Source organism: Aspergillus ochraceoroseus (genome assembly GCF_002846915.1).
Source record: "Aspergillus ochraceoroseus IBT 24754 chromosome Unknown P175scaffold_2, whole genome shotgun sequence".
Lineage (NCBI taxonomy): Eukaryota > Fungi > Ascomycota > Eurotiomycetes > Eurotiales > Aspergillaceae > Aspergillus > Aspergillus ochraceoroseus.
In genome coordinates, this window is record NW_024468477.1 from 2140014 (window position 1) to 2160862 (window position 20849).

The window sequence follows — 20849 nt, forward strand, 5'->3', positions numbered from 1 at the left end:
ACAAATGGTACAAGATCTCATGGCCATGAGTCTGTCCCATTACGCATCATCTCTCATACTTCATTTCATCTCATCTTTCATCCGTGACCTCCCAAGGCCTCAAGGCCGTCCCGGTATATAAGCCCGCAGATCGGTATACTGACTATCCCAGGTTTTCAAAACATCCTGCGGGTTGGCTGACAGCCGCTGGCCATAGTTCCTGCCAGATTGCCCGCCCATCAGACAGATCCCTCTAAACACAACCAGATAGTGCCACACAAAATGCCACATTAAATCAGGGTAAGGGGACGGGAGGGGAAAAAAAAAAAAAAAAAAAAAAAAAGAACTCGCCGGCGTAAAACAATAAAGAATCAAAAAAAAAAAAAAAAAAGATGACTCATCATGAAGGAAAAAGAAAAGGGAAATAAAATGGATAGGCATTAGAAAGAAAGAAGAATGCATTTTATACGCCTTTCGCCGCGAATTTTTAACCCATAGAACGACGCACAAAATGCTGACATGACATGACTCTAGATTTGATATACAGAACGAAGCTGCTGCGGAACAGGTGCTGGAAGTTGGGACATGAACGAATCGAAATTGGGTATCATATTTTTGTAACCTTGCAGGACCTGTGCGGTTGTTAGTTCGAGGTGGTCGCCAGTGTAAAATCGGAATACAAAAGAGAGAAGCTTACCTGCTGGAACGAACTCTGGATATCCCGATAGTCTTCCTGGTGCAGGGATTCGCGCGGGAAAATCGCAATGGCATGGAAGTAGTCTGCCAGGCATGACTCCATAGCCTGGGGGTTCTTCATCACTACCTGATTGAAGCCCAAGAACGCGGACGCCTTTTCCCGAGTAAAATCAATCTTGCTCATCGATTCGAGGAAGACGCTGGCGTATTCGGCTAAACGAGGGGCGAGCGGATCGGAGCAGCAGATACCTAAGCGGCCTAGTGCCATCGCAGCATTTTCGTTCACAGAGTCGATAATTTCTTCGTTGGTGATAATCGCGAAGAGCCCATGATACAACTTCTCCGCGTAGGGGGAAAGGGCCGCCTTTTCGTTCACAGCAATCTCACCGCAGGACCAGCAAGCGTTGTTCAGCACGCTGAAGCCCGTGTGACGCTCATCGTCTCGAATCAAATCCAGATCGAGCTGCTTGATTAAAATGGGCATGATATTGGCAATGAAGGGTTCCAGCTGCGGGAAAATATTGATAGCGCAGTCGCCCAGAAGAGCATAGGACGACTGGCGCACCTCGTAGTTGGGGTCCTCCATACAGAAGCAGAGCAGGTCGAAAAACCGGGGCTGCGAGTTGGCCACCAACTCCCCGCTCTTGTGGGGGTCAATCGCTTGGATAATCGCACTTAGCAAGTCCAGGCTGGTGACCAAGAAATCCTTGTCTGGCTCGTCGATAGCCTGATTGTTGACAGAGGCCATGTATTCTTGCAGATTCTCATAGATTATCTTGGTGCAGCGCTGGTAAAGGGGGGCTGCGAATGGGGCGAAGGCATCGCCATAAGCTGCAGCCACATATCCCAAACATTCCAACAGGGGGAAGAGCTCTCGGGACTGATCGGACACCTTATTGTAGCGGTCGATCAGGGCGGGCATAAGAATGTCCACCAGATTAGGTTTCGATAGCTCCGACATGACGCATTCTGCCAAGGTCTGGACACAGTCGTAAAGGATGTACATGTTTCGGTCTTTGTACTTTCCGAAACATAGCACAAACTGGCGCAGGATGGGCTCACAGTATGGGATGAGGTTGGCGTCTGACTTCTCCTCAAGGCTGGCAAAGGCAGAGGCGGCTGCTTCTTGGACCTTCTTGTTTCCATCCAGCATTCGGCGCAGAATACCCTCCATCATGGGCTCGAAATAACGAGCCCGCTCAGATGGGTCAGCAAGATGAGATGCCCATTCGGAGTAACGACCAAGACACCAGCAGGTAATCTGGCGGACGACCGGTTGGGGGTCATTCAGGAGGGAGATGAGGTACGGGACAAGTTCTGGGAGATGAGGTGTGACAGCATCCATACAACCATCCGCCACCGCACCCAGAGTCAGGACGGCGGCTTCGCGTTGGACCCACTCGTCATGACGCAAGGTCTCCTTCAGGTAAGGCAGGATGATTTCAAAAATTGGTCGATGGTAGACGTTCGAAAAGACGTCAAGGGCCGCAGCGGAGCACTTGCGGAGGGTCCACTCGTCTTCCGGGTCATCTCCGAACTCCGAATCCTCAATTTCACCCTCACTCAGCTCGTCTTCTTCGTCCTCCACGGAGGGCGGCGCATTGCCATTTTGTTGCCCCCCTTGTTTGGAAGTGTCTAAGCGAGCAGCTTTGGATTTAGCAAACTGTGGCTTAAGGTCTTCCGTGCGGTCTTCCAAATCGGCATCATCACCTTCCTCTGCCAACCGAATAGCCTCGTCCTCGTCGTAAACCATACTCTGCAGCAGGACCGGGATAACTTTCGGCATGTGCGGAGCCAGCGCCTGTTGCAGCTTCAGCTGCTCTCCCGCAACAAGCCAGAACTCAGCAGCGTCAAGGTTCAGCTCCGGATCAATCTGGCTTTGCTGCTGCAAGATAATGTAATTGACCAGCCCCTCCATGTGCGGGACAAGCTTCTCAGGAGCAAAATCCACGAGCTGTGCAAAGCCCTGACAAACTGTACGTTGAACTTCGAGGCTCGAGTCATTGGCCAGCTGGAACAGATGAGACAAGAACAAATCCATCGAGGAGACGAGAGCCTTGGGTCTGTGAGGAAGGAAGATAAGAATCGCCTTCAGGGCATGTTTTCGAATCTGGGAGCTATCAATGGAGCTGAAAGCGAGCAACTTGGGAATGATCACATCCAGAGGGCACTGTCCGCTGTAATCGCGCTCCAGAATCTTTCGGTTGTCCTCGCAGACCTTATACAGGGCGGACATGGCAGCCTCTCGAGCCTCGGCGCCAACATCTCCGGAGGAGTTTTCCACCAGGGTTAAGAGTTCATGGAGCACCTCGGGCCATGCCAGTAGCCCCGCCTTGGAAATCAACTCCGTTATAACGCTACCAGCGGAGTTTCGCACCTGTGGGCTTTGATCCCGGAGCCCGAGGAGCGTCGCTGATCGGATGTATACGAGGGAGTCCTGGGGGATGGTGTTGTATGCAATGTGAATCTTTGTCTTGAGGTTCATCGCTGCGGCGAAACGGACTACATTGTAATCTGCCGCTTCCATCTGGAGGTGTTGGGGCTTCTGCGGTGTGCAGAAGAGGTAGGTAATATAGTTGACATAATCTGGGGAGGATGTTGCTTGTACTAGCATCTATCCGGGCCAAAAAGGCGCCCACGTCAGTCATTTGAAAATCCGTATAGCTAAGCGCAAGGTTCAGGTTTTTTTTTTCCCCCACCCCCCCCCCCCCTCCTCCCAAAATCGCGGCGGCGGCGATCACAGAGGGGACGGGACGCAAGCCCGGGGTGACATCCAGGGAGAAGAACACGATAGCAAGAAACATCAGAATATGAATATAAATGCGAACCCACCTGTTCAGCCTGTTTCTGAGCGGCACCGTTGTAAGGATTCAGGGAATCCCTCAGACAGTAGGCCAGCTGCCCCAGCGGCTCCTCCTGCGGTTGCCACTCCATTGTAAAAATAAAAAAAGAAAAAAAAAAAGAAATGTGAGATTAGTCGGTCACAATTGATATCCGAGGACCGAATAAAGATGCGAAATTAGTGGAGAAGAGGTTAGGAGGGGGAGAGGGAGAAGGGGGGGGGGGGAGGAGAGAGAGCTCGTAAGGAAGAGAGCGAGTTGTTGCAGTAGAAGAAGTGGTGGTGGTGGAGGATGGATGGATGGATGGATGTTGGTTGTGTAGTCCAAGAAACCCCGCCGCGCACTTGGTAGTGGGAAATGGCTCCAACCCTTTTCTTTTCCCCCAAACACTACTGTAAAAAAAAAATTTTCCTTCCCTGTCTATTACTCCCACATTCTTCTTTGAAGTGTTTGTTATTAGGAAAAAAGAAAGATATTATAAGAAAAAGAAAATAAAAAATAGACAAAAAGAAAAAAAGAAAAGAAAACCCCCAGGGTGGGTGAAGAGAGATGAAGGAACCAGACCAGCCACCAGTCCGGTGACGGATACAAAGACGATACTCTTGTTCCCCCTGATAATAATACCAAACAAAGTGAGACGAGTTGAACAAGAGCTGATTGATTGAACTCGGTCACTCCCAAGGCTACATAGGATAGGGGGTTATCAGGATGTACCGGGGATTTCCTCGGAAATGATAGGAGGAAGTGGGAGTAATACCGTCACAAAACAGCAATACTTGCGACAGACAGACGCCCAACTATTAAAGTTGAATTCTTTACAGTTGTCTGGTAATATAATATGTAGTATAGTATAGTATGTAGGCCCCTTTCTACATAAATGACCAACTAGGCCCAGACTAGTTTTTTGATATCATGTACCAGATACTCCAAAAGCCCCGTCCGTTTCTTCGCATCCGTCAACGAGATAATCTCAGAGGCTTCAATCACCGACGAGGGAGGCTCACCATCTGGCTGTGCCTCTTCGCCCACTCGCATCACCCGCTCGATCTCCTCGCAGAGGCTCCGCACCCACTCGGTTTCACTCACAGTCGCACTCGGCCGATGCTGGGTTTGCGTTACCGAGTTCGACAGCGGAAGCGCCTTGAATGCCATAATCCGGGGTTTCACGTTCTGCGATCCCGTAAACCAACCAGAAGATACAGCCCCCTCGGGGTCTAATGCTTTCGGGTCGACGTGGCTCTGCAGAGATCGAGTGTTCACCCGGAGGGAATTGTTGCCGCCCTCGCGGTATTCAATAACTAGCCCCACGTTACGTTGTTCATTGGCTTGCGCATCTGTCAGGGTGGATGTAATATATGTGCCGTACTTGATTCGACTGATGGATCCAAGGTCGATCCGTTCAAATGACAGGACCTTGTCGATATTCCAGTCGAACCGGCAGCTGTAGACCGCAGTGTCGGTAAGCAGGAGTACGGACTCCTCAAAGGGGAGGGTTCGGAGGGTATTCGGTTGTCGGGGAGTTAGCATCGCCCAGCCACCGAGAAACTCTTCGGACGGATCGCTGATCACTATCCGACAACTTGTGTCAATGGCGTTCTGCCGAAGCTTTTGCACCGAGATGCCGGGATCAGCCGTCTGCAGCTCCGTCGCAAATTCCTGGAACACCTGCGTGGAGACGTTGCCCAAGAGATAATCAATACAGGCCTGCGAGAAGTAGTCATTGACAATGTTGTTATAGTACCGAGATAGTGTCAACCCAAGATCATTCAAAGCTCCTCGATAGTCTCGTTTCCTAGTCCTCGTATAGTCCCCTTTCAGAGCAGCCGTGGAGGAGTACTGCTGCGAAATGGCGTCGCCGTTATCGGCCCACAGAATATTAAACCACCGGGTGGAAGAGTCATTCCCGAGGTCAATATCGATGCCCTCGTGTTTGAGTTCACGCTCCAGCGCCCACTGTCCAAAAGCGCATTGCGCGACACCTGTGCGGTCGAGACAGTCCATACAGTTGGTACGCACAATTCCCGCCTGGTTTTGAGAAACAGTGCCACTTTGGATGATAGTATCGCCAAACTCGCCTAGAGTAGTGGATAGCCTTTCAACAAGCCGGCTCACATTCTCAAATTTCATGCCACGACACTCATTGTGGAAGTCAAACCAATGGAATCCAAGCGGTACGCCATCAATGCCCCCGGACTGATTCAATCTCTCAGCATACCGTTCATATTGTTCACCAAGCCCTACTTCAGGAGGTAGCTTGTCAATAAGAGAAACTGCTTGGATCTTTCCATATCGTCGGCTCAAGTTACGGAAATGTCTCTCAAAGGCGAATTGGTTCGTTTCGGTTGAGTGGTGGAGTATTGGGACTGGCTTGAAAGAGTACGGAGACTGCGAGAAGTACAGCGGGATTGACCCACGCACCTGGAGGTAGGAATAGACATTGCGGGAAGGATCCCAGTTAGGAACCGAGAGGATCTGCTCCGTTTCCACGGTGTTGGCCGTGTTTCCATCGTCATCAACGCCACGGCGAAGATATCGTAGCCCCGGACGTTTGACCGATCGGCGAGAGATCAAGGTTAGAAGAAAGTTTTGTTTCTCACCGGTGGCCTGAATATCCTCGGCTTCTTGCTTTTCGTCAAGTATCCGGGCCCCAGTTGGCTCCGGCTCCGTCTGGGAGTCGGACTTTGCAGCTACTGTGAATTCACTCTGTCCTACGAATCCTTGTATCAGCGGCAGGACAAAATGGTGCGCGTCCACTGCAACGAACGGATTCGTCAAGTTTTTATTCCAGAAATACTAGAGAAATATCAGCCCCATATGCATTTGCCAAGAGCCTGCATGAAACCCATACCAGCTCGTCGACAGTTTTATGTAAGGGTAATTGGCCGTTTGTCGACGGTGTCTGCGCACTAACAGGCCGCGTGAGATCGTAATCATACGAGAAGAAAAAGTTGCGAGAAGAAAATATTAACTTCGTATACCGGAGCAGCTTCGGAAGCAACTCCACGAGCTGAGTCGACGTAGGAGGGTCTCCGTAGTCCTGCTTTGATACCACGCCATCCTCCTGGGGCGTCTTAGTCCCATCTGTACTCGCAGCAAGTGCAGGCGGCGCAGCGGCATTATTCCCTTCCTTAAACTCTACTAGCGGTATGCTGGCAGTATCTGCATTCATTTCAACCGTACCAAGCCCCGGCAATCCCATAGTTTTTCTCGACAGCCAATTCGCAGCAAAGCGCCCAAATCGGACTCTTTTCCCCATTACATCTTCAGCGATGTTGCTAGAGACGCTATGGGTCCTACCGTGGGTAATTTCTCGAACGGGGGAAGTCGGCGCAGTGCTGATATCCGTGGCACCTTCGTCCGTCTCTGCGTCCGAGATTTCCGCATCTTCCGAGGCCGTATCGCTCTGTTCATTTTCGTCGCCTTGGAGAATGCTCTCCTTTGCTTGGACGATCGCACGGCTGGCGTCTGCGTGAGAAGAGGTAGGAATTACTGCAACGTTTGAGATTGTGTAAATCGGCTTGCCCTGGATCTGGGCGACTTGCTGCCGCTGGGTGATTGTGATGAGGAACGAATACGATGCCACAGAGAGAAGACCTGTAGTGGTGGGACCATCAATTAGCCAAACCCAATCCCAAAGGGAAGTTAATCAACCGGCAGAGGAGCATATCTTCTCTTTGAACAAAGTACTCCCATCTATCTTGCTTATAGGTAATAAATAGCTGGGCACATACCGACAAGTCCATAGGCCTCTAACCCAGCAGAATCCTTTCTCTCACTCAGCTCGGAGACGGAGCCTGAGAATGACGAAATCCGGTTTGTCTTGTAATCAATGCGAATCGAGGAAGATTCATTATTGTTGCTATTGCGCAGTCCGCCTCCCGAGGATTGAAGAATAAGTCCATCAACGGCCGCGAAGATAATCACCTTTCGCAGCACGCTAGGCATGTTGTGGACATTCCAATGCGCACCTCCACGATCGAGCAGTAAATTTCGCCGAAGTGGGGAATGTCGTGACTGAACATCAAAACCTAATGAAGAGCTTCGGGGATAGCTATTGTTATCCGTTAATCAGTACAATGGAGAGACCAGGATGTAGATATTCACACAATTAAATGCATTATAGATGTGGTGGCGGGAATGGGGAGGGGGAAGAGGGGCCTGTGATGATTGAGAATAAGCTCACATGGTGCTTTGCAGATGGGCCTGCGTGCCCAGGCATCCATCCTCCCCCACTACTTGCTGATCAATTGTATGTAGGTCGCAAATGTAAATTAATAGACAATTAGACAGAAAGAAAACATATCTACATTTACTTATTTTTATTTTTATTTTTATTTATTTTTTTTCACCACTCAAACTGGCTTGTTTGGTAAAATGCGTGTCTTGTTCTATTCTTGCTTTTATAGTCTATGTTAGGCATTATAGACTTCCTTTCTCCCCGAACATATTACAACAAATAATAGAAAAAAAAATGATCAAAATCTATCTCAAAATTGACACTGGTACGGAGGTATATACAATTCAAATCCTATCACAAGCACTAACGCCTGTGTTTTCACCACACGGTAAGGGTAAAAGAACATCATACCAAAAGCTGAGCACCATCAACATCTCGATCAGTCGTCAGCGTTTTTGGCTCCTAGTCATGGAGTATCTTGCGCATTGAAAGAAGTAAAAGTACAGAAGAGTCCCAAGGGCGTAAAGAAGGTTTGAATCGGAGGTCGCGATATAAAGCGTTGAGGTCGGGCGAAGAAAATGGAGTAGAAAGGGGACAAAAGGGTAATACGGAAAAAAAAAAAAAAAAAAAGACGTAAGAAAATGGGTCATAAATAAGGCTAGCACAGCCGGTCTAAGACAGCCGTGAGAATCGTATGGTACTATTGATTGTCGTGCTTCTTGGGGTGTTCGGAGGTGTTGCTCCTCTTGTAGGTGGGACCCGGTTCGCCATCACTCTCCTCGGTCAGTTCAGACAACCCAAAGGCCTGATTCTCAATGTCGTATGAGCGGATGAGACCTTCACGGTCGCCGTGCCCATTTACATAGGCAATGCTGGAAGAGCTACGGCGGTGTGGTTCGCCGCTTCTGCGCGCCTGTATTGAGCGGCGGGTTTGGTAGCTTGTGATGCCATCTGTGGGAATTCCTTCATCGTCAAATTTAGTGTTGAGCATCTGGCGTCCGTCCGGGTCATGTCGCGAGAGGTTCAGGAGATAAACACCGGAGAAGATGATCAAAAAGCCACAAAGTAGTGAGATGGTGTTAACCGGGTCGGTAGTATTGAAACCCTTGAAGAGAATGAAGGAAGCGCATAATGTGGCTGTGGTAAAGGTGACATAGTAAAGAGGATTTACACTAATGAACTTGTTAGGGAAAACCGATCCCCAGGGACGCATTGGGGGTTGACTCACATTGAAGTTGAGAACTCGTTCAGAGCTTTGTTGATGTAGTTCATCTGCGTGAGAATGCAGAAACCGGTGACAATCATGAAAACATATGTCGAGGCATGAGTAAACTGGTTGTTGCCTCCTATGGTGAGCTTCACAGCGATTCCAAAAGCCTTGATGGACATGACCGAAACGGAGCCGACGGTGGAGCAGATCGAGATGAAAATCAGAGGGTTCTTCTTTCCATATACCGGGGCGACGCGGTAGATCATGACAGTTGAGAAAATCGCAACCGCCAGGCAATAGACCAAGAAACCTGTGTCAAAAAAGAGTCAGCGTAACGGGCGATGGTGTGTGCGGCTCGCATTGAGACATACCGGGCTGGAGCGCATAATGCAGGATCTCATCAATCCTCTCGACTGGCTTGTCTGGGGGAGCGTGGAGGACAATGACGACTGAGCCGAGCAGACACATCGCACAGCCCAACTTCCCTAGAGCGCCCAATCTCTCTTTCAGGAAATAGGACCCCAGAACGGCACTTTGTGATATATCAGCACGAGTCCGAAAAAGGTCCACCATTTTGTTCAACAAATTGCTCACCCAATCAAGACACTAAGCGCACCTAAAGGCGTGACCAGAATGGCGGGCGCAAAAGCATACGCGGCAAAGTTGGCGACTTCTCCTACAGCCACTGTAAATCCCGTCAGCGCTTCCTCTACCCAGCTGTGCAGCGAGGTATCGCCATACATGTAGTTACGCCGCCCCACCAGATTGGACTCTTCAGGTACGAGAAGCCTTCTCCTTCGAACCCATGCCTCTCTGTAGCGTGATTCAGACCCTGTATAGAATGAATGGTAAGCTGTTGAACGGGGACGGCAGCGGAATCTCGACGGTTGGAGGAAGGAGGAAGGCCAGGGCAGGCGAGGGGAAACGCACCATTTTGGTGATGACGAAACTCGTACCTAGGAATGGGTCAGCACCACGGCAACAGTATCAGAGGGAAGAGATCCAGTGCATACCAATCGCCATTGTTGAAAGGATGGCCAGTAAGAGGCCGATATACCTGTATACCGGGACACTCGGTTAGAATGCGGGTGGCCTTATGCGGAAGTTGTCCATGGCGGAAGGAGAGAGACTTGAGACGTACTTGTCCGAAAGCATTGTGACTGGATTCCTGGAGCTAATTGCTCCTCCTGGTAAAAGAGGTCCAATGCCACCTGTAGACCGAAGGGAGGGGAGAAGAGGTAGGTTAAATAGACGCGAAGAAGCGTAGGTCAAAGGGTGGATTTGGTCGAATCGATCGGGTTTGCTGACGGGTGGGCAACTACCCTACCTAACCAATCATGCGGAGTGTGTGACAACAAATAATACCGAGGCGGCAGTGGAAACAATGATGAGTGAGGATGAGACTTGAGGTTGGGGGAAGAAAGAAAGGAATGGCAAGGAGGGAACCAGCTGAAGACCCTGCAGCCGCGTCGGTCGTAGGTAGCGGTAACAATAAGGATAATAATAATAAGTAAGGAAGGGATCGAAGGAGAACGAGAGCTTATTATTGTCGAATGTCGAGGCTGGCTGCACTCGTGCGGTGGGGATTTTCTTAGACGGAACCGGGACTGAATCTTGGACGCGTACCTAAGTGGATGGCGAATGAGTTTGAGGAGAGATTCAGAGGAAAAGAGAGCAAGTCCAGAAGCGACCGTGGAGTAATAAAGGAAAAGAATCCATCGACCAAAGGTTGACTTCTGAAAAGGTTTCAGATGGTCATCTGGATTGTGGACACCAATCCCAGTGTTATAATAATAATATACGGAGGGATAATAATAATAAAACGACCTATGTTCATAACTGAGTGGCTTTAATTTTACAAGACATGGAAGACAATTAACTAGACAGGTTATGCCTTGCTTATTATTGAATTCTATAGAGGATCTCGAGTAGATATCTTTCTTGCATGTCAATTGGGGGGACATGAGATATACGGAGGACAAGAATAGGCAACTATATTCTACATATTTAACCTCCTAGTTAGAACCTGGCAACGGTGTCCATTCCAGCCCTCCGAGAATCAACCCATTTTTTTTCTCTTCCAGGCTTCCTCCCTTATAACTTGCAGAGTCGGTGTTTCACCCTAAGAATAGCTAGAACGAGGCGATGTTCCTCACAATACGGAGGCGTGCACCAAAAGACTTGGGGCGCGCGCTAGTAAGAATGGTATTCGGATTATAATAATACTAGCTGTTTCCATAGTAATTGAATGTTTAGATACATCACCCCCAAGCTACCTACCCCTGACCCCATCCAAAAAATGAAGCTATTCACAGTCCTCCCACCCACCCAAAGTGCTTTGGGGTGGATGAAATTACTGTGTAGAAAGTTGCCCCTTTACTAGAATTAACCCATTCTTTACCTTCCCAATATTTCATTTCTACCTTCTAATCGAATAATCTCTTGAATATGCCACATTAAACGTTCAATCCATGCTTGAATATTCTCCTGGGATAGCTCATTCCATGCATTAATCTATACTTTTTTTGCAGTTTTTTTATCCCTAGGAGCACCTTTAGCAGTCGTACGCTTTTTAAGCCATGCCTAGCAAGGTTCAATTGCATTAAGATCAGGCGAATTACCAGGCCAATCTAGAAGCTTTTGAATACTATGAATATTATATATTCGCTGCTGGGCATGGTATTTATGTGCAGGTGCTCCATCTTCCAATATAATAGTATTTGGTCGCTCGATTTGACATTCTTTTGCAGATGTATCTATCTAATCAATTGTCATAATAAAATACTAGTGTTGTTGTGATCTGAATACCATTCTTACTAGCGCGCGCCCCAAGTCTTTTGGTGCACGCCTCCGTACTATAGTTAGTACCAACGTATTTCCCAACCGACCCGCCACGCCGACCGATCCGCCACCATCAAATTTTTACCATGCATTCAATGTGAAGTTATTCAAACAACCACCATGTCACCCAAAAGGCCTCATTCATCTCAAAGCTTGGTGGCATACGAGGGGAGGATTCACCTTGCCATATCTGCTGTGAAAAAGCATGAAATTCCAAGTATTTATCGCGCAGCAATTGTTTTTAACGTGCCTCGTTCCACCCTACGTGATAGACTTGATGGAAGCCATTGTAAAGGCGAACAGCATGCTAATAGCCCCAGGCTTTCTCCAACCCAGGAAAGAGTCTCTAGATAGAATAGATTCTATCTAGAGATGCGCGTGAGGCTTGTGATAGAGATGGCTAATCTTGTTCTTCAATCTACAGATCTAACTACTTTCCAACTAGTCGGAAAAGAACTGGGTCTCTATCACGCATGACGGTATGACCTCAAGCAACTCGATTGATCTATCTCGTTGGTAGGAAGTACTCCGTAACTGAAATATAGAAGGAAAACAACTGGGCTATGGAGAGTTTCTTAGTGTTTTGTGTGTGATCGGCTGGTCCCGCTAACGTGAAAGGGAAGGCGGTGAATAGTAGCAGAATACGCTTGGCACGTGCTGGCTCCAAGATCACGATCGTCGTATCGTGACCAAGGCTCCATAATTCCATTATTAGAGCGATGCGATTGGTTGATTATAATGATGGCCCAGCCAGATTTGCAGGCTCGAAGTTTAGACTGCGCCCTTGTAAAGGCTATGCCGCTATACAAGCCAGAGCCTTCGCTTTTGGCTTCGTGCAGAATAATGATGCGGCATCTTCCTAAGATCCTCACGCATCCCTTCAAGGCGTTTCGCCAGCCGCCCTGGGCATTTCTGTCCGCCATTCCATCCCGAATTGACCCGTCCTTGCTGGTGGAAGAGGAGAATTCCCCCTACTACGAACCAGCTTATTTTTACCCAGCGCGGATTGGTGAAATCCTGAATGACCGATATCAAATTGCGACTAAACTGCTGGTGGTGCTGAGCTGGACATTCTGCGACATATAACAAGAGCAACCCGTCAACACGAGGGCTGGCATTTCGTTTGAAAATGACTTGACTCATTCTCCATCCAGGGAAGTTCAGGGAGTCATATATGTCTTATCTTTGAACCTTTGCGTGAGTCACTGGGGAAATATTGCCAACGATGGCAAGATGGTGTGATGCCCCCTCGACAGAGGGTACACATATAGTGCTGACATATGGAGCCTGGGAGTTACGGTAGTGGCACACTACCTCCCCTATACTACGATGACGAAACATACACCTTGCGTATATAACATCGCTTTTAGGTCCGGCCCCCCAAGACTTCGTGAGCCACGGCAAGAGGGCATCGATGTTTTATACAGCTGCTGGTAGAGAAGGCTCTCCCACTTGAATAGCTTTCTACACACAACTACCTAACCAATAACTGCATTTTACGCACACTCAAACGCGACGACCTTGTCCCTCGTAACTTCAACTTTGAAACCGCTCTCTCCAAAGTCAACGGGGAAGAGAAGAGGATTGTTTATCAACTTCGTCAAGCGGATGATCAAATGGAACCCCGGAGAGCGAAGTACAGCGAAGGAGCTACTGCAGGATCCATGGCTTTGCAACGATTATCCGCAGATATGAGGCTGTCTGTCTTCCATCTTTGTTCAGTTCTGCGATTATTCCGTAAGCTAGATAGTTAACTAATTGCTGTGGGGGTTGTTGTTACTAACTTACTAGTTCCGTGGGCCGGCCTGGCCGGTTTGAAATTACTGGCAATCCTGGAGGGTCGGTCCATTTAGGCAGCAGAAATTCTCAGATTCCCAGATTCCCCTGGCTCGGAGGAGAACAACATCAATAATAATCAATCACATAATGCCGGCATTTGTCAATATTCAGATTCTTCTCAATATCTTATCTCCCCATCGTACATGTCTCATAACTGCACGAGCAACTACTACTCTAGAATCTCCGAGAAATTTTTCTCGGCATGACTCGTTTCCTGTTGACCCATATCCGTTGGAAAACAGTAGCATTCACTCTATTAACCCATGTATATTACAATGAAAAAGCCTGGCCGTCAAGGAGTCCCTGATGAAGTCATCCTCGTCCTGACTCGAAAAAAAAAAAAAGAAAGAAACAAAGTGGCCTGTCCACTATCCTTCTGCCCATCTCTGGATCGATCCCAACATGAAAATACAGATCCGAAAATAATTAAACCCCAGGTCGAGTACCAGAGGCTCTGCGGGGGATAATTGTATCGTTTTGTGTCATTCGAAAGGCGGAAGGAAAAGGGAAAGCATGCAGCAACACCAGAGGCGCCCCATCAGCAACCACCAGAAACTCGGTATATCACCACAACGCCAAACCCATTTCACGAGGTATCGCTAGAGCGCCAGAAATGACAGGAAAGAAACAAAAAGTAGATAATAACGACAGTAGCAAACACGGTTAACTGGGGTATGGGAATTTTGGAAGAGGAAAAGAAAGAATTAAAACCCATAGAGTGTATAAGCTGCGTACGAACCTGCAGTTACGAGTCGCTGCCGCGATGTCCAGAGCGACCATAAGAAAAATAAAAAAGCTCAGGTATAATTGAATTATACCCGTTGCGAGGTTTTTTTTTTTCTTTTTCGGGTGGGGGAAGGGGGAATGGACACGTACCTGTTTCGATAGATACAGTTGCAAGTGCGATGCTGATGGGGTTAGAAATATCACCAGCGCATAGAGCTGGGGAAGAAGTTACTCCAGGGCGACTTCATGGCTAGCATGAGTGAGAAAGCTGAAGTTGTTAGACAAGGGTTGATGGAAATCCCATCGAAAACTGTGGGAGAATTTTTGGCACAAATGTGAGAAAGGAAACGAAAAGGAGCTGAAAGTTCCCAAATATTGTAAACTTAGGAAGATCGAGAACGCTTGGCCTCTGGAGTTGGAGTTTCGATTATATCAAATTCGTCGTCGGGCTCGCGGGACCGTTTGGTATGAACGTGACTGGGTGATACGGCATCGGCATCGGCATCGTCGTCAAAATCGCCAAGGCCTTCTTCTGCGATCCCTAGCTCGAGGTACTCAGTGTCTTCGTCGAAAACAAAATCTGCAGCTTGATCGTTGGTAACAGGCAATGGAGAATCGTGCTCGGCCTCCTCGTTAAACTCCTGTGGTTCGCTTGCATCTCCGACACCCTGGTCATAATTTTTCGAGTCTTGGGTAGGGCCCTTCAAGAGGCCTTCTGTGATAGCTAGTGAGTCATCCTCCAAGTGCGGAGACTGGCGAGACTTCGAAGTTGGGGAAGTTGAATCCAAGATGGGCTCTTCGTGTGTATTGCCATCATTCTGCAAGGCCTCTGCAGCGACAGCTTTGCTATTTGGGGAACTTTCGGCCGGAGCAAGATCCTCCTGAATTACTTGTTCGTTATATTCCGAGTGGTCTTCATGGCTGGCCTCTGTGAATTCCCGGGTATCGGTATCCTTAGATTCCTCAAGGTCTTCAGTGTGTCCAAGAGCATCTAGATTAGTTTCCTCTCCGCGATCATCTTCGTCATCATATTCTCCCTCATCATATTCTCCCTCATCGTATTCTCCCTCATCATGATACTCGTCTCGAAGATCGTCCCCATCATAAGAGGGCTCGTTACGGTCTCCTTGTTCCGGTTGCTCTTCTGTGGATTCGGTGGGAAGCTGTTCAAGTGTAGCAGTCGATTCTGTTTGTTGTTCTTCCACGTCGTAAAAGTCTTCTTGATGGTTGGGATTCTCTCCTTCGTCAACATCCGGGGCCTCAGACCCGCCAGACGCATCGGCAACCTCTCTACCTTCAACTATTTCAGCGCTGTGGTCATGAAATTCTGGGGCAATGCCATCATTTCCTTCTAGGGCTGCACCGCTGCTCTGGGGGCTGCGACCGCTCTGATCCTGCACTGCAGCAGTTTCAACTTCATCATCCTGTGGTAAACTGCCCTGGGGGTTTTCGGCTTCTTGGGGATTCTCAAACTCGTCCGGATTAGGCTCTGGAACGAATTCTTCTTCAAACTCTCCTGAAGCGCCCTCTCCTTCGTTGTATTCTCCCCAGGTGTGGATCTCGGATAAACCCTTTCCCTCACTTGCGGCTAGGAGAAGATCGGATATCTCGGCAGCAATTGTTAGTCTAGTGCTAAGTGTGAGATACAGTGCTTCTGGCTCTTCAATTCCATCGTTGTGGCACAGCTGCAGATAAACATCGACAATTTGGTGTAATGTAACCTTATTCGTATTCAAAGAGTCCTACAAAGTTCTAGTTAGCAAGTGCCGGTATGATGCGAGTAAAGGGGTACTAACCTCCGTTAGTTGAATATTCAGAGACTCAACTTCCATCACTAAAACCTCATTCGTATTGATATGATCCTGGAGAACTTCCCGCAAAGACTCAAATAATTTTTTAAACGGCTCATAAGCTAGACCCTCCTCTTCAAGGAAAAAGGTTTCCGAAGAGTCTCCCTCTCGAGGAGGAAACAATGAGATCTCATTTTCTTGATAGTAGACTTTCACGGGGTATAGTGCTTGATCAGCCGGTTTGTCAGCCGGTTCGTGTGCCTGTTGCGCAGCTTCTTGGTGGGCATCAGATTGTTCGTCCTGTAGTTTTACATCCACTTCCTTATGCTCGTCAGCGGGAGCTTGGGTTTGACTAGGGTCATCTTGCCCTGTCTCAAGTTTGTTCAGGTCCTCGACATTCTCAACATGTTCATCTAGATGAACTGCTCCTTGATTTGTTTGTTCCAGCTCATTAGTATGATCCGCAGTTTCCGGGATTTGTTCGGGCTCCAAGGTGTTCGTTTCCGGCTCATCGGCGGCGCCGCGGGCATCCGTGTCACCAGTTTGCTCAAATTCCTCAGGTTTATTTCCATCGGCAGTTTCGGCCCCAGTCTCCGGGTGAGATTCCACAGTGGTTTTTTCGTGATCCTCATAAAGATCTCCATCTTCTCGCGGGGGAGTTTCTCCTGGGGTTCGCTGGTCACTTGCATCTTTCGGGGATTCATGTACTCCGGGCTGGGCTTCAGGGACAGGTGCATCAATATCCTCTTCATATTCGTCTTCTAACATTTCTGTCTCGTAGGTCTTTTCGTCCTCATACTGCATCTCGACGTTCTGGTGCGTCTCATACTGCTCGTCCGCGTCGACCATGGTTGGCTCAGCTATATCATCAATCATGTCCTCATCGGGGGATCCATTTTGGTCGTAGCTTGGGCCATGAGAGTTGTCTAGGTATTCATCTGTCACCGTCATGTCTCTGTCTGGATTTGAAGCTTGGTCCTCCATGACATCGATATCAATATCAAAATCATCAGCGTGGCCCTGGTATGGAGACGCCATTTCCATCGTATCATCCATTAGAGGGGCCTCCATCGTAGAAAACGGGAAGGAAGATGTGGTTGTCATGGCATAGAGTGTAGACGGGAAGTCGCGTTGAAACTTTTTTGAGGTGGCGTTCCAGCCCAACAGGAGTTGGCACTACTAGACCACTGAGTGTCCTAATATACCGGTACTGGGGGATTTTTCTGGATGAAAGCCAGTGAGAATAGTACAGTACAGTCAAAAAAGATGGCGGATAGAGTTGGTGTACTGGTCTGACAGGGAGGCAAGACTGCAAGCAGCGCCGAAGCTGCTTGTGTTGCGTTCTGGTAAGCGAGGGGATAGCGTAGTGCACGGGCCAACGGGGACGAAGAGAACAGCAAGCACCTCCGCCGCCCGCTGCAGTCCAGGAATATCTATCTGGCTTCCACGACAGGACTCGCTATCTACAATCAATCGTCCGCGTTCTTGGTGCTATTTGAGTTGCTGCTGCTACATCTAGCGTCATCTGTTATTTTCATAATCATGGTACGTACACAATCACCTCAATTACCAGTGTTATGCTTACCACGACGCACAAACAAAGGTCATCCTCGCAGCATCAATATGTACCCGCGGGGGCAAAGCAGTCCTTTCGCGTCAGTTCCGCGAGATCGCTCGATCTAGGATTGAAGCTTTGCTGGCATCTTTTCCAAAGCTAGCGGATTCCGGTACCCAGCATACGACCGTCGAGCAAGATAACGTCCGCTTCGTCTACCAACCTCTGGACGAGTTATACATCGTTCTAATCACAAATCGCCAATCCAACATCCTACAAGATATTGACAGTCTGCATCTTTTTGCCCAAGTGACCACCAGTATTTGCAAGAGTTTGGATGAGCGGGAGATCCTGCGCAATGCCTTTGAGTTGCTCAGCGCGTACGACGAACTGGTGACTCTTGGATACAGGGAGAACTTGTCCCTCTCTCAGATAAAAACATTCTTGGAGATGGAGAGTCACGAAGAGAGAATACAAGAGATTATTGAAAGGGTATATATCAATACTGATCCACAATTTAGCAGATTACTGATCTCTCCCAGAACAAGGAGCTCGAAGCCAGCGAGGAGCGCAAGAGAAAGGCGAAGCAGCTGGAGATGCAACGAAAAGAAGCCGCTCGCAACGCCCGGAGCATGGCTCCTCGCACTCCTTCCTACCCTGTCTATACTCCACCGTCGCGTCCTGTTGTTCCCGACACCTACGACAGCTATGAAGCAGAGAAGAAGAAGACATTCGCTAAGTACGTCCCAACCAGCCATTTTCCCTTGATGCCCCAACATACTCTAATAAATACCATAATTAGGCCGTTACCAACTCGTGGAAAGGGTATGCAGCTCGGTAAGAAGTCGAAGACTACAGATATATACGAAAAGGTTCGCGGCGACTTGGGTCCGGAGGCTGAAGAATCAAGCCCCCTGGTGACACCACAGGCGTCAACACCAGTCGCAGAGAAGGCGTCCCCCGCTCGAGGTTCACTCTCCATGGATCGGGAACCCATTCACATTACCATTGCCGAGACTATCTCCGCCGCCCTTACCCGTGAGGGAGCTCTGAAATCTTTCGAAGTGAAGGGTGACCTACAGCTCCGCATCACCGACCCTGCCTTCACCAAGCTCAAACTCAACCTGTTGGCTAATCCCACACACGGTGCCCAGTTCCGTACTCATCCAAATGTCGATAAGGCAGTGTTCAGCAATTCTTCCGTGATCCAGCTGAAGGATACTTCCAAGCGATTCCCAGCTAACAACTCGATCGGAGTGCTTCGCTGGCGCGTCGCCAGCTCCGGATCCGACAGTGCCGATATTCTCCCTATTACATTTACCGTTTGGCTCAATAAGGGCTCCGACTCCACTACGGTAACGGTCGAGTATGAGTTAACCGGCTCGGACAACCTTCGGGATGTCGTGGTGACCATCCCATACGGCACGACAGAGCCAGCTGTATCTAGCTTCGACGCCGTTTATGAGGTGTCAGGGGACAGCCTAGACTGGAATATTGGAAATGTGGACGAGAATAACGCTTCCGGTAGCTTCGAGTTTGAGTCGACCGGAGACGACGAGAACGAGTTCTTCCCTATGACCGTGCGCTTCACCAAGACCAACCCCTTCGTCGAAGTCGACGTTACGGATATTTCTCTACTAGAGGAAGGAGAAAGTACTGGGTTCTCCAAGGACGTCAAGAGCGTTGCAGACGGATATCTTATCGAGTAATTTTCTGTTTTGGGTGTATAAAGTACTAATGACGTTCGGACCGCCCCCCCAACCCTTTTTTTTTTGTATGAGGCTACTGCAAGTTGCTCTTTAATTTGTTTAACAAGACCCATTTTCAACGGCATTCTTTCCAATTCACACCTCTACCCCATTTCCCCCTCTTGTTCAAAGATTTGTCCCAAAAATCTGTGTTATTCTACCCAGGAAATACGGAGTCAGAGCTGAAATAGAGATCAATATATGATATTTGAGTTTCGCTGAAGGACCCCCAAGTCATCGGTCTAGTACTCCAGAGTGCCTGGTATAAACGTCCCATGTCCCTTCCTCTCCCAGAGTTCCCGGTGGGACCTGACGGCTGTCCAAAGGCTGCTTTTGATTAACTCTGGAATATGCTTAAGTCATAGCCATGGGAATATCCCACTGCTCGAAATCCCACCCAACGCCATCAAGAGTTGGTCATTGACGTGTAATGAGAGCCTCCAATACATTGGCAATCCGATTCATCCCACCAATCTCAAGGCAAAGAAAATTTCCTAATTTCTCGGATCCTATGTGGGTTTTATGGCTTCCAGGTACGTTGGACGGTTGGCTCCACTCCCCTCAAGATTAAAAGGTCAGCTATTGAGTGCTCTTTGAACGTCAGCTTGATGCCAGTAAACTCTCCTTAGCTACCTAAAGTAAAAGGGATACCTTTTTCCGCTGGTTCTTTACTAACCTTGAGCTTGGTTGGGTTGCAGCGCAGTTCGTCATCCAAACTTTGCCGACCTGAGAGCCAGTTCTGGCCCAAGCGACAACATTCACAGGATAGAAGATATCTGCAAACTTTGAAGCTTTTGGTTTCAATTGCAGACAAAGAATGGATAGTTCTGTGGAAGGTGATCACAATGATCACAGCATTAGAGGTCGGGAACCATCATAATGACCAGTAACACCAATCAATATATTTGAGACCCCCAACGGTTTTCAAGTTTGTCTTTTTTGCTGTTTTCCCTTCTGTCCTCGGTATTCCTAAGCTTGGGGTGGCTCTTTCCATTGAAGACATAGTTACAAGCCTTGCTCTCATTTTGTTGCCTTGACTTGTATAGTTCAAGTTCAAGATATTGACAGATGTGAGTCTCTTAACATATCTAGCGAGCTGATATGTGCGATGAAAGGAAGCCCTTGTGGAGGCCCATACTAGATCGAATGCTTAGCTGGCCTTGAGGGATTACATTGTCGACGCTCAGGTGTATATCAAATACCAGAACCACGTGAGAGGCGCCTTCCATTCCAGATGCCATTTCCCTTCCATGCTAGCTGAGAGCATACTTAACTAGGTAGCAGACCTCTAATGCCTTTTACTTTCTCTCGGCATGAGCAATACATCCTTTCATTCTTGGACCGAACAATCTATCTTTAGTCTATCTTCACCCGAAAGCCTTGTCAATGGTGTGAGTCCCACGTCGCACGGAATTTAGAGATCCTGGACTTACCTTGTCTTCATTTAA

The 20849-nt window shown here is 48.5% G+C and overlaps 6 protein-coding genes across 6 annotated transcripts; 2 read left to right on the forward strand and 4 right to left on the reverse strand.

The window, feature by feature from the left end:
• Positions 1 to 352: 352 nt before the first annotated feature.
• P175DRAFT_0521964 (putative importin beta-2 subunit) lies at positions 353 to 3733 on the reverse strand. Its single transcript, XM_040899230.1, has 3 exons — positions 3508 to 3733; positions 677 to 3289; positions 353 to 611 (listed from the first exon to the last, which is right to left on the reverse strand). Exons 1-3 carry the CDS (start codon positions 3607 to 3609, stop codon positions 510 to 512), a joined length of 2817 nt encoding a protein of 938 aa, XP_040754259.1. The 5' UTR covers positions 3610 to 3733; the 3' UTR covers positions 353 to 509.
• A 204-nt stretch (positions 3734 to 3937) lies between these two features.
• P175DRAFT_0474452 (SacI domain protein) lies at positions 3938 to 7644 on the reverse strand. The gene is made up of 3 exons (XM_040895205.1): positions 7247 to 7644; positions 6364 to 7109; positions 3938 to 6308 (listed from the first exon to the last, which is right to left on the reverse strand). The coding sequence occupies exons 1-3, from the start codon at positions 7458 to 7460 to the stop codon at positions 4401 to 4403; spliced, it is 2868 nt and encodes a 955-aa protein (XP_040754260.1). The 5' UTR covers positions 7461 to 7644; the 3' UTR covers positions 3938 to 4400.
• Positions 7645 to 8286: 642 nt separating this feature from the next.
• On the reverse strand, positions 8287 to 10029 carry P175DRAFT_0148695 (DUF803 domain membrane protein). Its single transcript, XM_040892442.1, has 7 exons — positions 9916 to 10029; positions 9833 to 9858; positions 9644 to 9734; positions 9497 to 9587; positions 9274 to 9434; positions 8921 to 9212; positions 8287 to 8864 (listed from the first exon to the last, which is right to left on the reverse strand). Exons 1-7 carry the CDS (start codon positions 9923 to 9925, stop codon positions 8393 to 8395), a joined length of 1143 nt encoding a protein of 380 aa, XP_040754261.1. The 5' UTR covers positions 9926 to 10029; the 3' UTR covers positions 8287 to 8392.
• Positions 10030 to 12484: 2455 nt separating this feature from the next.
• Positions 12485 to 13596, forward strand: P175DRAFT_0529955 (uncharacterized protein; the record flags this gene model as incomplete). The annotated part of the gene is made up of 4 exons (XM_040899740.1): positions 12485 to 12752; positions 12834 to 12979; positions 13204 to 13480; positions 13535 to 13596. 4 exons carry the CDS (start codon positions 12485 to 12487, stop codon positions 13594 to 13596), a joined length of 753 nt encoding a protein of 250 aa, XP_040754262.1.
• A 1095-nt stretch (positions 13597 to 14691) lies between these two features.
• P175DRAFT_0491287 (uncharacterized protein) lies at positions 14692 to 17202 on the reverse strand (the record flags this gene model as incomplete). The annotated part of the gene is made up of 2 exons (XM_040895830.1): positions 14692 to 16050; positions 16105 to 17202. The coding sequence occupies 2 exons, from the start codon at positions 17200 to 17202 to the stop codon at positions 14692 to 14694; spliced, it is 2457 nt and encodes an 818-aa protein (XP_040754263.1).
• Positions 17203 to 17545: 343 nt separating this feature from the next.
• P175DRAFT_0499413 (coatomer subunit delta) lies at positions 17546 to 19549 on the forward strand. The gene is made up of 4 exons (XM_040896731.1): positions 17546 to 17643; positions 17702 to 18145; positions 18196 to 18392; positions 18456 to 19549. The coding sequence occupies exons 1-4, from the start codon at positions 17641 to 17643 to the stop codon at positions 19360 to 19362; spliced, it is 1551 nt and encodes a 516-aa protein (XP_040754264.1). The 5' UTR covers positions 17546 to 17640; the 3' UTR covers positions 19363 to 19549.
• The last annotated feature ends 1300 nt before the right edge of the window (positions 19550 to 20849 follow it).

Coding starts and splice junctions, on each gene's coding strand:
- P175DRAFT_0521964 (XM_040899230.1), bottom strand. CDS start 3,609: ATGGAGTGGCAACCGCAGGAGGAGCCGCTGGGGCAGCTGGCCTACTGT. Junction 3,290..3,507: donor CTCAGAAACAGGCTGAACAG/GTGGGTTCGCAT, acceptor TGGCCCGGATAG/ATGCTAGTACAAGCAACATC. Junction 612..676: donor TCCAGAGTTCGTTCCAGCAG/GTAAGCTTCTCT, acceptor ACAACCGCACAG/GTCCTGCAAGGTTACAAAAA.
- P175DRAFT_0474452 (XM_040895205.1), bottom strand. CDS start 7,460: ATGCCTAGCGTGCTGCGAAAGGTGATTATCTTCGCGGCCGTTGATGGA. Junction 7,110..7,246: donor AGAGGCCTATGGACTTGTCG/GTATGTGCCCAG, acceptor CCACCACTACAG/GTCTTCTCTCTGTGGCATCG. Junction 6,309..6,363: donor ATAAAACTGTCGACGAGCTG/GTATGGGTTTCA, acceptor ATATTTCTCTAG/TATTTCTGGAATAAAAACTT.
- P175DRAFT_0148695 (XM_040892442.1), bottom strand. Junction 9,435..9,496: donor GCGCTTAGTGTCTTGATTGG/GTGAGCAATTTG, acceptor TATATCACAAAG/TGCCGTTCTGGGGTCCTATT. Junction 8,865..8,920: donor AACGAGTTCTCAACTTCAAT/GTGAGTCAACCC, acceptor CAAGTTCATTAG/TGTAAATCCTCTTTACTATG.
- P175DRAFT_0499413 (XM_040896731.1), top strand. Junction 18,146..18,195: donor TACAAGAGATTATTGAAAGG/GTATATATCAAT, acceptor GATCTCTCCCAG/AACAAGGAGCTCGAAGCCAG. Junction 18,393..18,455: donor AAGAAGAAGACATTCGCTAA/GTACGTCCCAAC, acceptor TACCATAATTAG/GCCGTTACCAACTCGTGGAA.